Source organism: Notolepis coatsorum (assembly GCF_963971535.1).
Source record: "Notolepis coatsorum genome assembly, chromosome: 16".
In the NCBI taxonomy this organism is placed as follows: Eukaryota; Metazoa; Chordata; class Actinopteri; order Aulopiformes; family Paralepididae; genus Notolepis; species Notolepis coatsorum.
This window is the reverse complement of record NC_140180.1, coordinates 44962051-44979094: the sequence shown is the minus strand read 5'-3', so window position 1 is coordinate 44979094 and position 17044 is coordinate 44962051. Positions and strand designations below refer to the sequence as shown.

Genomic DNA, 17044 nt, shown 5'->3' with positions numbered 1-17044 from the left:
TGAAGTAGACGGGGGCCCCTAGCTAAGAACTGTTCTTTGACATGAAAAGGTGTGGCAACACCTTGACATCACTTATATATATATAGTGTATATCAGTGTACAGTATAGTGCTACATTCTACAGCTGGTTCCAATGTTTCCTCAATATAATACCTGCATTATAGGTCCTTTAGCTTTTATCCAACAAGATAAAAACATGTTCAAAATGAGGTGAGTAAGTCGAGTCAAGTCAAGTGTTCCTTGGTTGCACTGCTACATTTCAATCATAAATAGTCATATTGATGTGAGTGAACTGGGTTTAGTTGGGTTTGCCCTCCTATTGCATCCCTGGTGAGGGTAAAGGTGTCAGTAAACTGAAAACCAATACAGACTAGCCCGGGATAGAAACCCAGTGGAATACGAAGCTGCATATCTAGTCTGCGTGGATCTGCCTTGGTCCTAGTCCAGCTAGAATAGATATAATATAATATAAGTACTTTATTTATCTTGAGGGAAATTCAGCAGAACATATCGCTCACAATAAACATGTATTATCAAAAATAAGAATACACATTCAAATATATACATTATAAAATATGTATATACCTTGTAAATATACAGTCCACAATATACAGTAACATGTCAAATCTACAGGATTGTATACAAGGTTTTATACTGTTACTCTGTGCTCAGTGAGGCAGTGAGGCGTTATATAGTCTGATGGCTGTTGGTATGACCAACATCAAACCGGTGCACACTGGGGTGGCTGAAGCCAAGGCAGGGCTTTGGTTCTTACTGAACCTACCTACATGCAAGTTGATCTCCACAGCTTACTGGCACCTTAACAACCACCCTGTCATCTGGTGCTGTGTATTAAAAATAGTATACATTTTACAACCGATTCAACACGTATAATAGGGCTGTCTGTCTTTCCCAGAATCTGGTTTGAACAAAGCCAAAGTAACATTTTTTTTTTTGACAGGCACCCGAGAGAGAGAAAGATAGATAGCGCATGAGTGTGAACGAGAGAGAGAGATAGAGAGAGAGAGAGAGAGAGAGATAGTTTGGTGAAACTGTGAATTACAATGCATAAATTATACATTTCTCACATAGAGCAAATGTGTGTACGCTTTACTAATTGTTAACAGATGAGCTGATACTTTATACCTAATTAAAATGCAACATTATATCCGGTATATAACTGCTATCAGCGTTTTTCACGGCATTGGCGTTGGACGAGCATGTACCTCAGAGCGAAATCCAGATCAAACTTTCAGAATAGACATTACATATCAAATATGACTCAAAATACAGCAATAGCATAGCAATCTTACCGTTATTTACTTCAGGTAGAAGAGATACTATTTACAAGTGAACCACCATATTGTACACCTGCATATATAAATGGTAAATGGCTGCATTCATATGGCTCTTTCATCCAAAGCCTTTTACAATTTGTTCCTCACATTTTACCCATTCACTCACACATTCACACACCGACGGCGGAGGCAACCATGCAAGGTGCCAGCCTGCTCATCGGAAGCAATTCAGGGTTAAGTGTCTTGCTCAAGGACACGCATATTATCAGACGACTGCTCTACCTCCTGAGCCACTGGCACACCACATACACGCGTATATCGGGGAAGATACTCCACTCCTTCTATTCCGGGGCTGTAGAGAGCATTCTGACTGGACACATCACTGCCTGGTTTGGAAACGACACGACCCAGGACAGGAAGGCCCTACAGAGAGTGGTGCGCTCAGCAGAGCGTACTATGGGTATTGCACTACCACCCCTGCATGACTTATATAACAGGATGTGCAAATCCAGAGCCTGCAGAATAATGAAAGACCGCCACCACCCCAACAACAGCATGTTAAAGCTGCTGCGGTCAGGCAAGTGCCTACGCACACACGCAACAAGAACAGCGAGACTAAGGCGCAGCTTCTACCCCCAGGCCATCAGAACATTGAACACTGAACTTTCCACACACAAGAACACATGAGCACACACATACACACACACAACACACATTCTGCATTCACTCACACACAAACGGGCACTTTGAACATAATGTAAAGGACACTTTAAAGGAACGAGGGAAATAAAGGTAACTTTAAGGAAATAACTGTTGTTGTTCTTGTATAGTATAGGTTAGAAATAGCAAGTATAGCATAAGGATATAGAGTAAAACTGTATATTGTATAGTAGTGTACATATGACCCAGTGCCTTAATTCATAGCTAACATTGTATTGCATTATCTCAGGACTTAAACATGTCTATTTTATCATGTCTATTTTATTACCCATTTATTATGTCTATTTTATTATTTAGTATTATTGCACAATCAAAGCGGGCATGGCCACCCACATTTCACTGTATGCCCTGGTATGTATGTAACAAATAAACCTATTGAATCTTGCATATGATGTCTTACCAACATCAGTGATCATGGCTGCGATTGTGAATGCCTCGTTTCAAGAGGGAGGGTTCTTGTCACATGCATACTTCTTGCAGAGATAATTATTGGTTTCTTGGTGGTCAAGGTAGCTGCATTATTTGTTTTCCATTGTTGCAAAAAATCCCCCACATTCTGTGTGGGAATATCTGTCACGTCCCGTTCAGAATAATCAATCATGTCCCGTTCATTCAAATCACACTGCTGGTATCGTGAGAAGGCTGACTAAGTGTCTCACCAGACCATTGGAGCCTCGAGCAGCGACGGTGAGTGCCATGTTCAAATGGACTGCATTTCATCTCTATAATTGCCTTTATCCAAAGCACTGTACAACTTATGCCTCACATTCACCCATTCACTCACATGTTCACGACGGTAAGATTGCACACCGAGAGCGGAGGTGGACATGCAAGGTGCCAACCTGCTCAGGACACTTCAACACGCTACCGGGAGGAGCTGGAATCAAACCGATAACCTTCAGATTACCACACGGCCACTATACCTCCTGAGCCACTGTCGTCTCCATGTTGTTGTGCCAGTGGTACACACTCCATAACTGTATAACCGGTTAACCTGCACCCCCAACATTGGCCATTTTAGTTTTAGTTTTTGAGGACTGCATACTTTTTTTGAAAACCAAAACAACATACTTTATACTTATAGCACATGCATGAGCCTGGTCTCTTTTGAAAGATGACATTCTGAAGTTTCTGATTCCAGAAAGATAATTCACTTTTAGTGCTAATGAAATTGAGTAACATAGGTCTGAACTTGAGTTGTAGAAAAACTTGTTACTCAAGTTGTTCTGTAGTAGTTAGTAGTCCAGAGGTAGTATTTCCCCAGAAGGTGGTATGGATTACAAATCTATATGGACCCACAGCCTGAAGCCTTGTATAGTACATGTCCAAATTTCATAAAGATCCATTCAGAAATGAGTGATTAGGAGTGATTTTGGTAAACTGTGTACAAAAGAAAAACTCAGTTTTCTCATATACTTCAATTCATTCGGCTGTTTTTCTCTTCCTGTTTCCGCTTATTTGTTTTCTTTTGTTTTTTAGATTCATACATCCCCACGTGGGGTATCATTGGAAAGCCAGACTCATTGGCTACAACCCTCCACAATCATTTTCGAGATCGCCAAATGATTGATGGAACTAGAGCCCCAAGAGTCGGGAGTGGTATTTTGCACAATACCGTGTACTTTGCACAAGCCTCAAATACCGGCATGTAACTTGAGAACCACTGAACGGATTTTGTCGGATTTTGTTGCTATCGACAGGCAACAAATACGCCTTCAATTAGATATATATATATCTTGTATTACAAAATATGCACATCCGAGCCACTAGATGTCGCCAAAATGCCAGTGGGCAAATCGTCCTCAAAAGGGCCCACATGTGGGCCTTTGCAACTTAACACATTCAGGGCCATTGGGATTAGACGGGCCCACTCTATACGGCCAGCATATCAAAACAAACTTCCATTGTGCGTGAGGCTGTTTGTAGAGCTAAATCTATACTTTATATTATTGCTATCTGTCCATTCTCATTGTCAATTGACACTATAATCAATAGTACCTTCAATACGCCTTAAATCAATATTTTTTCATCAATACGTTCCCATTTTATAGTGTCTTGAATATGAACATTATAGCAGAATGTTCTGGGGTATTTCCTGGAACGCAATATATAGGGTGCTAAGCTAATAACGTTAAATCGAATGGCGTTTCGGCTATAGACGAGCTAGAGCTAAAACTCAAAATGCATATTGTCGGTATCATGGTCCACCATGAATGCATGAAAGGGGGGGGGGGGGGGCAGGGGACGTCGTTTCTGATTATTGATTACCAATAACGGCATTAGCCTCAGTAGCCTTATTCGCTGACCGGGTGGATGGCTATGAGAGCAATGCCCAATTGGGCTGTAATTGACGTCAAATCGCTCTTACCTGTGGCCGGTTGGACTGCAAAAAGGATTTCCCAGTTATTGATCGCCATCTGGTAGATCCATATGTCCATTGACTGATGATATATTCCTTTACTGCATACTGAATTCAGCGTCCCAAAAACTATTCCAGGCCATCGGCTACACACATAGCTTTAGGCTAACAGAAAAGTCCATTCATAATAATAATAAAAAAAAACACCGGTCTGTAACAGGGAACACTGCATTATCGAGACAGCGCCCCTATGATGATCTGGCCGGTAATGCACTTTTCCGATTCCAAGAGTACGGTAAATCTGCAGTGCCGCTCGGTGACATTGAGTAGGATATTACAATGGAATAAAAGCCAAAACAACCTTGCCACATATATATACAGTGATGGGCAAGCTACTTGGAAAATGTAGTAAGCTACACTACTAGTTACTCTCGATTAAATATAGCTCAACTACAATGTAAGCTATCCCCAGAGAAATGTAGCAAGCTACACTACAAGAACATGGCAAAAATAGCTAGCTACATCGGCACTACTTTATTATTTTTTTACTTCATGATCAAGTTTCCACCAAATAAATAGGCAGGCAAAAATAATCTCAGTTTGATTGTTTATTATAAAACTGAAACAAGCCCTTTGCCTGGCTTTTTGTTGTTATTGACATATTCAGCAATGCCATCAGCCCTGGAAACATTGAATCCCTCTGCCTCTGCTATTTCGCGCGGACTGTTTCATGTGGTCTGTGTTTTGATTTTCACGTCCTGCTTTGCAGAGCCTTGGAGTGGCATGCCCCGCCCTATCCTGCCTCTGATTGGCCTACCCGTAATGTTTTGGTAACCTTACCCAATCGTGAGTCGTCATACTCATATCTAAACCAACCAACCAATCATTTTCTCCGGGGAGTTTTTTCCCCACATATTTATTCAGCAGTCCAGTTCTCCGGACAGTAGCGTGTAGCGTTTCCTCACGCTACTCACTACTTGGGTCTAAAAATAGCTACACTACATAGAGCGCTACTTGGTTCAAAAGTAGCGACGCCACCATCACGCTACTGATAATTGTAGTTAAGCTATATAGCGTCACTACTTGTATCTAGCTACTGCCCAACACTGTATATATACGTGGTTGGGCGTCAAGCGTTGGATCCGAAACACACAGTATATATACATGGTTGGCCCCAAATGTGTTAATAGAAGTGACAAAACACACATGGTCACTTTAATGGGGTTTGCTATGTTACCACATGGTACCCATGTTATCACAGGGACGCCAGGAGGTGTTTCATTCACACACATATCACACTAGTTTCCTGCCAAATAATCCCTCTGACATTTTTAACCTGTTTGTGGGCAAAGGCTTCAATGTGTCTGCCCTGCACTGTAGTATTACATCGGTTTGGGATGTTTTGGTCATGCAATATCACTTACAGACTCAGCTCTTAAAAATGTAACCTCTACTGCAAGGGCACAGTATCGTTAACAACTCGTTAACAACACTGCCATGTTAATGGTGCATGATTACCGCAGTAAAGAGCTCAGAGTCCTGATAAGCTGCATCTGTACTTTAACCTCGTAAGGGTTCCAGCTGAGATGTAGGAGCTGGAAAACATAACTGTCCCATAGCCTGAAGTCTTATGTAGTACAGGTCCAAAGTTTATAAAAAATCCACGGAAAATGTGTGTCTAACAAAGGTTTTTGCAGTGTGTGTACCGCACTAATTCAGCGTGATTATCAAAGATGGCCGTCCACTTCCATTCATTCAGACGCGCAAGTCAAAACAAAGAACTTGTTTGTCTTCTTCTGCCCCCTTATCGTTGCAATCAGTGCTTGCCTGGGATCGCTTTCGGAGCAGACACTCCTTGGCTACAACGGTGGTCAATCATTTTCGCCATCAGCGGTGACTGGTCAGTTCAGGACCGTTTACAACCGTAAATGGTCACTCTTTGGAACAGCTTGTCAAATGACGCTTGCCGGATATTTCGTCTTGTAACTCGAGACCCGAAGCATGCATGTGCATGTGTGGTGGGGATCAAAAGGCGGCAAATTCAACTTTCAAACAATGTATTGGCGAAAAATGCAGCCCAGAGCCAACAGACGAGAGCCCTTGTATGGGCCGTTGTACGTTAACACATTGGGTGCCACGCCCATTTGCCCAGATAACCCCTTGAGTGCCAGCGCTTTAGTCAATGGGAGGTTGGGGATATTTGCGAACGCTTAAACTATATCTTAAATTATGGCTATGGGTCTAAAACACCCCTCGCTTATCAATGACTTGCTTGCAGTCAACAAGTACGAAACAAATTGTTTTTTCATTGGTACATTTCCGTTTTATACTGGTTTGAATATGAGTATAGTTTCGGAGAGTTCTAGTAATTTCAGAGAAATTCCGCGATAATAGCCCTTTAGTGGAATACACAAAACACGTTGTCATTTTTCGTCTGATTTATTAATAGTTTTCAAATAAACGCTAGATTATCGATAGTATGTGTACTTATGCACGCTAGAGAAGCGGGCTGAACAATCTATTATCTATGACCTTCCAAATATTGATCACATTTATTGATTCAACGTTATAGTCCGAAACACATAATCGACGCTGCTGCGAGGGTCCTCAGTCAATCTGGTAACACGACACTGCCTGCCAGAGATAGGAAAACCCTGGACCGGAGTTTTTTTCTGATGCACATGGCCACTCAATCCAAGCCAATGATGTGCATTACCATCCGAGAGACGATAGGTGGCGGTGTTTGCCCTTTTCGAGCTCAGAGCCATTCCCAATGATAACGTCAGGCTGGATGGATTAAAAATGAATGGATATCGCTAAAAAAAAAAAAAACGATTAAATAACGAGAGAACTCGTCATTGGCACCCAACACATGGCGAGTTAGGACGAGAAATATCGTCATTGGCACTCAAAGTGTTAAGTTCTATTAGCGAAATATGAGCTTATAAAAATCTCTGCATATTGCACTGGAAAACGGACGATTTCCACACGAGAAGAAGCACTCATGAAACCGTTGTAGTCTTAACAGATTCGGCGCCAGAACCAAGATATCCCGGGTTAACCTGCCAATGCGTTGGGTGCCAGACCAGAGATATCTCGGGTTTCGGTCGTTATTTCTTTTATTCGATATTTTTATTCATTTCAGGCACACATACCTCTGGGTTACCATAGGGAATCATTCTGAGATCGCCAGAGTGCAATATCGACCGCATCCTTTTATGTGGCAGTATCGTCCACCCTTTGAAACCCTCCTTCACACCGGGTGTTACACTTAAATCATTCCGGGCGCCATATTCTGGGTCATGCGAGTCTAGCAGTTCACCCGATCACATTGAAACACGCCCAATGACCCTCCATGCATGTGTGTGCCGGATTATGTCGAGGACACGATGGACACCAATACTGGAAATCACGATTGCGATCAGACAATTGGAATATTCTTTTTGGAATACCCCCGATCAAAGGTAAGGACTATCTGACGTCAATTCCAGCTTGATCGTACAGTGTTTTCATATCGATCCAGCTGATCCAGCGTGTGTGGTGTTCAAGACGAATGCCGTTACTGGCCAAAGCATAAAAAAATTACCCCCCCTTACATGCATCCATGATGAAACATAATACCTATTATATAAATTTGATTTGGAAATACTAGCAAGTGGCAAGAAACGCCAACACTTATAGTAGAATTCACGTAGCACCCTATAACTCAGCTTTTCAGGAATTATCCCGGATCACTCCTAAACTATACTATATTCATCATGGGATAACGTGCAAACATATACATGCATTTAAAAAAAAATTATATCTTGGACAGAATATAGTTACTGTCAAATGACCATAGTATTGTATCCATGGCTATAAAAAAATATATATATATATAGATAGATAGATAGATAGATAGATAGATAGATAGATAGATAGATAGATAGATAGATAGATAGATAGATAGATAGATAGATAGATAGATAGATAGATAGATAGATATATATAGCTCTGCAAACATTGTCACGCACATTGTCATAGGCTCTAGATAGCTGGCACTCTAGCTACGAGGATAAGGCTAATCCCCGGCGCCCAATGTGTTAAGAAATAGGAGACCCATGGCTTTTGATGGACGTTGAAATTTCATAAAACTACACTACCCAGCTCACACCAGCCACAGCCAAAGCTGAAGTCATGTTAAAGTGAAACAAATATTGATGTGGAAATCGTCAGTATACCTCACATGTCGAACACACCTGAACGTAAATTACCTTTCTGTGAACGTGTCGTAATCTGGAAAATATGGCTAGGGTTTAAGAGGTTAATAAGGCATGGGTAGGGGAATATACCTTCATGATATACAGTGCATGCTACTGAAGATCGTAATCACATGGTGTTATGATGCCATACAGCGTGGCATGATTATTCGAGTTATCGTCATTTAACTAGCAGGTCACAGTTCGATCCCCACCATATCCTGTGTCCATTTCTGTATTAAGAGTCCTTGGAAAAGACACTGAACCCCTGTCTGTTCCATGGCTTAGCGTACACTCTGACCCATTTGATAAAACTTTACTTTGGACATTAATATTAAGTGTCACAGAGGGATGACGAAACAGGGATATATACAGTAAAGTACAACAGCTGCACAATGACAATATTATTTTACACTGCAATCCTTTCAGTGAAGTTGGAATACTGCCAATCAGAAATTACCACTATGGGACTAAACAAACATTACAGTATGGCAACAATCAATCAGAAACGGTTTCTGATTGATTGTTGCCATACAGTAATGTTTGTACTAGTCCCATAGTGGTTACATTTCTGATTGGCAGTATTCCAACTTCACTGAAAGGATTGCAGTGTAATTAATATTGTCATTGTGTTTGCCTTTGTGTATTTGAAATGCCCATATGCCACAAATAACAGCTGTGACCAATCCAGTAGTTAGTGTACAATATTGTCTAGATTCAGTAGTCACTGTACAGTATTGTCTATATGCAGTAGTCACTGTACAGTATTGTCTAGATGCAGTAGTTACTGTACAGTATTGTCTAGATTCAGTAGTTACTGTATAGTATTGTCTAGATGCAGTAGTCACTGTACAGTATTGTCTAGATGCAGTAGTTACTGTACAGTATTGTCTAGATTCAGTAGTTACTGTACAGTATTGTCTAGATGCAGTAGTTACTGTATTGTCTAGATTCAGTAGTTACTGTATTGTCTAGATGCAGTAGTTACTGTATTATCTAGATTCAGTAGTTACTATATTATCTAGATTCAGTAGTTACTGTATTGTTGATGCAGTAGCTACTGCATTATCTAGATTTATTAGTTACTGTATTGTCTATATTCAGCAGTTACTGTATGGTCTATATTCATTAGTTACTGTATTGTCTATATTCAGCAGTTACTGTATGATCTAGATTAATTAGTTAATGTAGTGTCTATATTCAGCAGTTACTGTATGATCTATATTCATTAGTTACTGTAGTGTCTATATTCAGCAGTTACTGTATGATCTATATTCATTAGTTAATGTAGTGTCTATATTCAGCAGTTACTGTATGATCTATATTCATTAGTTACTGTAGTGTCTATATTCAGCAGTTACTGTATGATCTATATTCATTAGTTACTGTAGTGTCTATATTCAGCAGTTACTGTATGATCTATATTCAGTAGTTACTGTATTGTCTATATTCAGCAGTTACTATATGATCTATATTCATTAGTTAATGTAGTGTCTATATTCAGCAGTTACTGTATGATCTATATTCATTAGTTACTGTAGTGTCTATATTCAGCAGTTACTGTATGATCTATATTCATTAGTTACTGTAGTGTCTATATTCAGCAGTTACTGTATGATCTATATTCAGTAGTTACTGTATTGTCTATATTCATTAGTTACTGTAGTGTCTATATCCAGCAGTTACTGTATGATCTATATTAATTAGTTACTGTATTGTCTATATTCAGCAGTTACTGTATGATCTATATTCATTAGTTAATGTAGTGTCTATATTCAGCAGTTACTGTATGATATATATTAATTAGTTACTGTAGTGTCTATATTCAGCAGTTACTGTATGAGATATATTCATTAGTTACTGTAGTGTCTATATTCAGCAGTTACTGTATGATCTATATTCATTAGTTACTGTAGTGTCTATATTCAGCAGTTACTGTATGATATATATTCATTAGTTACTGTAGTGTATATATTCAGCAGTTACTGTATGATCTATATTCAGTAGTTACTGTATGATCTGTATTCATTAGTTACTGTATTGTCTATATTCAGTAGTTACTGTATGATCTATATGCATTAGTTACTGTAGTGTCTATATTCAGCAGTTACTGTATGATCTATATTCAGTAGTTACTGTATTGTCTATATTCAGTAGTTACTGTATGATCTATATTCATTAGTTACTGTATTGTCTATATTCAGTAGTTACTGTATGATCTATATTCATTAGTTACTGTATTGTCTATATTCATTAGTTACTGTAGTGTCTAACGGAACGTAGGCCAAATGCGTCCACATTTTTATAGGATTCTATCACATTTTCATAACAATAGCACACTGCGCCGTTTTCATTGAGGTTTATTACAAATTAACGATGCTCTATGTTGTCCTTTATATGCCGATTATCATTAGAATCTTAAATTGTACCATATGTCCCCCTTTAGACAACATATGTAACGCTACCAGCGCACTTTTGTTAAGATAATTAGTTGGCCATTCTCGGTCGCTATACCGAGGTCACAGTATCGTTTAACGCTGTTCAGATCACGTCGGAGAATATAGACACATCCCAGTGACCTGCGACCTGTGCTAACGCTCTTGGGAAATGCAGTGTTGTAGTTCTCAACATTTTCAGCCTTTAATTTTAAACCAATGCTGCCATCTACTGACAACAAAAAAGTGTTGTCTAATCGTCACCTTGAGAGCTACTTCCGTATACAGCGACGCCCCAAACCCATTCTAGAGATTCCCACTTTTTGCTGGGAGTGGGGCGTGGCCGTATTTGGTCCCAGACAATAAGAGTGGCCGCGATTGGTCACTGTGACGTTATATTCAGCAGTTACTGTATTGTCTATATTCAGTGTCACTATGTGTCACACAACAATTCAGTGATCTAAAATAAGTAAATAAATGCAATCCTAAAATGATCTTATCTCCATTGTCAAAAGTCATCTAAACTTGTAATGTCATCAATGACACAATCCCCCCTTTGATATGATCACATTGCATTTGATCATATCTTGTGTTTTCCTATTATTCCAATGACATAGTGAAAGTGCAGGTCCTACATACCATGTCATCATTGATCAGCTGTGTCTCGTATCTCCCACATGTTGAATGAGGCCCAGTGCAGACATCAGGTGTCCCTGCTGCAGCACTAATGTACACCAGCTGCTGCGTGAGTCTGCTCCTGCTCATTACTACAGCTTCACTGCTGAGTCCACACCCTGGATCCTCCATCAGCTCCAATTCCCCCCACAGTCACCCCACAAGGGGACTTACACATCTGCTGACCCTGTGGAGAACTCTCCCATCTCACTATCCTGCTGGACTGGCCCCGTGGAGAACCATCCAATATATCTCTCCTGCTGGGATGGCCTTGTGGAGAACCCTCCCATATCTATCTCCTGCTGGGATGGCCTTGTGGAGAACCCTCCCATATCTATCTCCTGCTGGGATGGCCTTGTGGAGAACCCTCCCATATATCTCTCCTGCTGGACTGACCCTGTGGAGAACCCTCCCATATCTATCTCCTGCTGGGATGGCCTTGTGGAGAACCCTCCCATATCTATCTCCTGCTGGGATGGCCTTGTGATCTCCTGCTGGGATGGCCTTGTGGAGAACCCTCCCATATCTATCTCCTGCTGGGATGGCCTTGTGGAGAACCCTCCCATATCTCTCTCCTGCTGGACTGACCCTGTGGAGAACCCTCCCATATATATCTCCTGCTGGCCTGGCCATGTGTAGAACCCTCCCATATATATCTCCTGCTGGCCTGACCTTGTGGAGAACCCTCCCATATATCTCTCCTGCTGGGATGGCCTTGTGGATAACCCTCCCATATATCTCTCCTGCTGGGATGGCCTTGTGGAGAACCCTCCCATATATCTCTCCTGATGGGATGGCCTTGTGGAGAACCCTCCCATATATCTCTCCTGCTGGGATGACCTTGTGGATAAGCCTCCCCTATATATATCCTGCTGGCCTGGCCATGTGTAGAACCCTCCCATATATCTCTCCTGCTGGGATTGCCTTGTGGAGAACCCTCCCATATCTCTCTCCTGCTGGCCTGTCCCTGTGGAGAACCCTCACATATATATCTATCCTGCTGGGCTGACCCTATGGAGAACCCTCATATCTCTCCCCTGCTGGGCGTAAGCCCATGGTTAGAGTTAGGGACCCTGTGGATAACCAACTAATGGGTGTACGGCCAGGGTTAGGGTCCCTGTGGAGAAAGTGAAACCTATCTCCTGCTGGGTGTAATGTCGGGGTTGAGGGGCCCTGTGGATAAAGTGAAACCTGTCTCCTGCTGGGTGTAAGGTCATTGTTAGGGTCCCTGTGGAGAACCCTATCTCTCCTGCTGGGTGTAAGGTCGGGGTTAGGAGCCCTGTGGATAACCATCTCTCTCCTGAGAAAATGAGGAGACGAGACGTGCATCACATAGCAATAGACCTCTCACGCGTGCTGTAATTCCACCCGTCTCCCTGGGAAAATTAATGGGTTATTAAAAGATCGCCCCTAGCTTCTTCTGTCTGTGTCCCGCAGGCTCTTGGGCTTGAATGCAGTCTTCTAATATAGATTTATCTATTTGATAAGGTGGGGGAATTTTGTAATTTTGAAGCAGCAATTTAAAGAAAAAATAAAAGAGGGATTGCTTGCCAAAACATTAGCATTTCAGCACATATTCTTCTCATAGCGGGGGGATTAACAACATTGCAAAACCATTATTTTAGTGTTGGCAATGTGGCTCTTGAAACTAGGCTCATTAACAACACATATCATCCTTATGTAAAGTTTTTTAGAATACATGTATTTTCCCTCTCACTCCGTCTGCAGGTCAAAGGTCAAACTTACTGGTAAACAGGAAAGAAAAAGAGAGAGAGAAAAGATGGTTCATTATTGGCGTGGGAAAAACACTTGAGATGTCTATTAATATTTCACTTTGATGTTGCAATTGCAATATTTGCTCAAGTAATCTGAATATGGGTGTATATGTTAAATGTTCTGTATTGAACATTATTGAACATTTGAATAAACAGATGTATATACAATAACAATCTGAATGTGTACACATGTCAAACAATAATAATTTTACTGTACATTTTTTTTCAATTATGACATTTTGTCCATATTGTGAAGCCCTAATATCTTAAAATTATTTTAAGGTTCTACAATAATTACATACTTGCTTTTGTTTTTTTTGCCGGCATGTGGGACCAGAGGTCACACACTGAAATGGAGAAATGGAGACTGGGCAGAATCTGTGTTACTTTGGCATTTTTCAATATTGAGACGTTTCCCTCCCCAATTTCTGTTGGGATGACACAAGCGCTCCCACGGAGAGGCTGAAAGTGTATTACTTTTTTCCGAGTGACAAGTCAGGTCTGCGGTCATTTTGTCTGAGGAGCCATGAGTGCTGAAATGTCTCTTTGAACCCTGTGGTCTAATAAAACAGAGGATAAAATGACACTCTCTTTTCTTTCCATCACAATAGCAATTTTCTTGGGCTCGTTCCGCCTGCCTTATGAAGAGATCCGGGACATTGTGCTGGAGGTGGACGAAGACAGACTCAGTGAATCTCTCATCCAGGTGAGGCCCATGTCCACTGTTGTGTTTTCAGTGTGTGTGTGTGTGTGTGTGTGTGTGTGTGTGTGTGTGTGTGTGTGTGTGGATATGCATGTGTAAATTAGAGGTGTGTCCGCTCATGAGTGTACTTGTGTATGTGTATGCATCCTCTACTCTTGTGTGCATCATCTACTCTTGTGTGCATCATCTACTCTTTTATTTAAATTTTATTTATTTATCCTCTATTTATCCAGGAATGTCCCATTGGGATACAAGATATTTTCTTCCAGGGAGTCCTGACCGACAGGGCACACAACAAGTTTCAACATAAAACAGGGCATTAAACAAAAAACATACAATTCAAATATAAATACAGAAGGCCATTTGTGCAGTGGCAAGGACCATAATCAGATCAGCAATAGCATCAGGTAAAACAGTTACATGTTTCATAAAGGGCTAATTGTAGCATACATTTAAAAGCATTCACAGTAGGAAGTGCCTCTAGACAAAGTTGTGTGTGCATCATCTACTCTTGTGTGTATCATCTACTCTTATGTGCATCATCTACTCTTGTGTGCATCATCTACTCTTGTGTGCATCATCTACTCTTGTGTGCATCATCTACTCTTGTGTGCATCATCTACTCTTGTGTGCATCCTCTACTCTTGTGTGCATCATCTACTCTTGTGTGCATCCTCTACTCTTGTGTGTATCATCTACTCTTGTGTGTATCATCTACTCGTATGTGCATCATCTACTCTTGTGTGCATCATCTACTCTTGTGTGCATCATCTACTCTTGTGTGCATCATCTACTCTTGTGTGCATCCTCTACTCTTGTGTGCATCATCTACTCTTGTGTGCATCATCTACTCTTGTGTGCATCATCTACTCTTGTGTGCATCATCTACTCTTGTGTGCATCATCTACTCTTGTGTGCATCATCTACTTGCGTGTGCAGTAGGGCTGCACGATTATTGCAAAAATGTGAAACCGCAATCTTTATTTTTTGTGTCGCAGCACTTTGCTCTTGTCAGTCAGCTCAGGGCGTCATTTCACAAGCGCTCCGTCACATGACCACTTTCGGTTATGTCCCGACTCTAGCGGCAGCATGTTATGAAGTGGACGGCCATTTTGGATAATAACACTGTATTTTTACCGGTACACACATTACACAAAAAAAATTACGTGGGATTTTTATAAACTTTGGACTGTATGACTATAAATACTTCAGGCTATGGAACCGTTGTGTTGTCCAGCTTTTACCTCTCATTTGGAACCCAACAACAGGAATCAAGTCAACACAAAAGTAAGAAAATATATTCAATGTTGAATTAATAGCGTGTTTTGCTTTACATAGTGTAAGTGTGATTGATATCGCAACTGGGATTGTTCCAAAGCAAATAAGTCAACACTTGAATGCAGCGTGACGTGAATGCATAGGGGAATAGGAGCGAGTGTTTTAATGCAACTGATCTCCATTTTGACACAAATGCAAATACATCAGAATCGTCGTCATTTAGAAATGAGATCGCATATGTCTGTCAATCGAGATTGAATTTCTTTTGTACGATTAATCGTGCAGCCCTGGTGTGCATCCTCTACTCTTGTATCTCATGGTTTACTCTATTCGCCTGCTCTACTCTTGCCTCCCGAGTGCAGGCAAGTGCAGCATGAATGTCCCGGTACTCTTTGTGTCCTATGTCTGGTGGCCAGCCTGATGACCCCATTCAGAGCTCACTCTCGGCCTGTTTTTGGCACAAGTTTGTCTCACTCTATCCTCACATGGACCGCAGAGACCTTCCATTCATCCTCTCATAATGGGTGGCGTGGGACAGGACCTGGCACGGTCTCTCCGGCTCCGCCCTCCTTTCCCCATAGCTTTTGTCTTTGATGATTGATGATCTTCCTGAAGGCTCTCCTATTTAGTCATTGTTTCTGTTTTAATTGAGAACGGGGTGAGTCGCTCGAGGTGACGATGCATCGCTTGGCAGCGCAAGCACCCCCCCCCCCACCCCCACCCCAGCGCTGACACGGCCCGCCCTATCCTTTCAGCATGCGGGTCCCGCAGTCCTGTTCACACTTTGTCTATCACTTTCATTTGTGAAGTCGGAGGCGTACACCGCGGAATGAAGGGTTAATGAAAACGGACTAGGTTCCAATGTATTATTGGCAGTTATTCCCTGTCTTGTGTGTGTGTAAGTAATAAAGAGGTGAGCGATAAATATAGAGAGATAGCTATATATGTGTGTGTGTGTGTGTGTGTGTGTGTGTGTGTGTGTGTGTGTGTGTGTGTGTGTGTGTGTGTGTGTGTGTGTGTGTGTGTGTGTGTGTGTGTGTGTGTGTGTGTGTGTGTGTGTGTGTGTGTGTGTGTGTGTGTGTGTGTGTGTGTGTCTGTCTCAACCACTAGGGAGTAGTGTCCATGTGTGTGCTGCTCATCTTGCCAGGCTCTTTCATTCAGAATGTCTTTACTACTTTGAAAAAAAAGGGAAATAACATTGTAGCAATTACGTGTCCTTCATCAGTGACAGTGTCCACGGGTGGGAATCCGGGGAGTATGAGTCATGTGACAGTGACTCCTACTGGTTGGCCGGTGTGCCTGTTCAGCATGGATGGGATCTGGGGGAGATGGCCTGGACCACTGGTTGTGTCACACTCTCCCAGTGAAACACATAGCTGTCAGGTGAACATAAACAGCTGTCATGTGGTAGTATACACCCTCCCCAGACCGACAGTAGGGCAACATGTGGTAGTCTACACCCTCCCCAGACCGACGGTAGGGCAGCATGTGGTAGTCTGCACCCTCCCCAGACCGACAGTAGGGCAACATGTGGTAGTCTACACCCTCCCCAGACCGACAGTAG

The 17044-nt window shown here is 41.6% G+C and overlaps 1 protein-coding gene across 1 annotated transcript in view; it reads left to right on the top strand.

Annotated features, from left to right (window-relative positions):
* diaph2 (diaphanous-related formin 2) overlaps window positions 1–17044 on the top strand; it is an 874190-nt gene that overhangs the window by 502394 nt on the left and 354752 nt on the right. The window contains exon 21 of the mRNA XM_084332019.1: window positions 14111–14205. Within this exon, the coding sequence (XP_084188145.1) occupies window positions 14111–14205 (95 nt within the window). The remainder of the gene's footprint in view (window positions 1–14110; window positions 14206–17044) is intronic.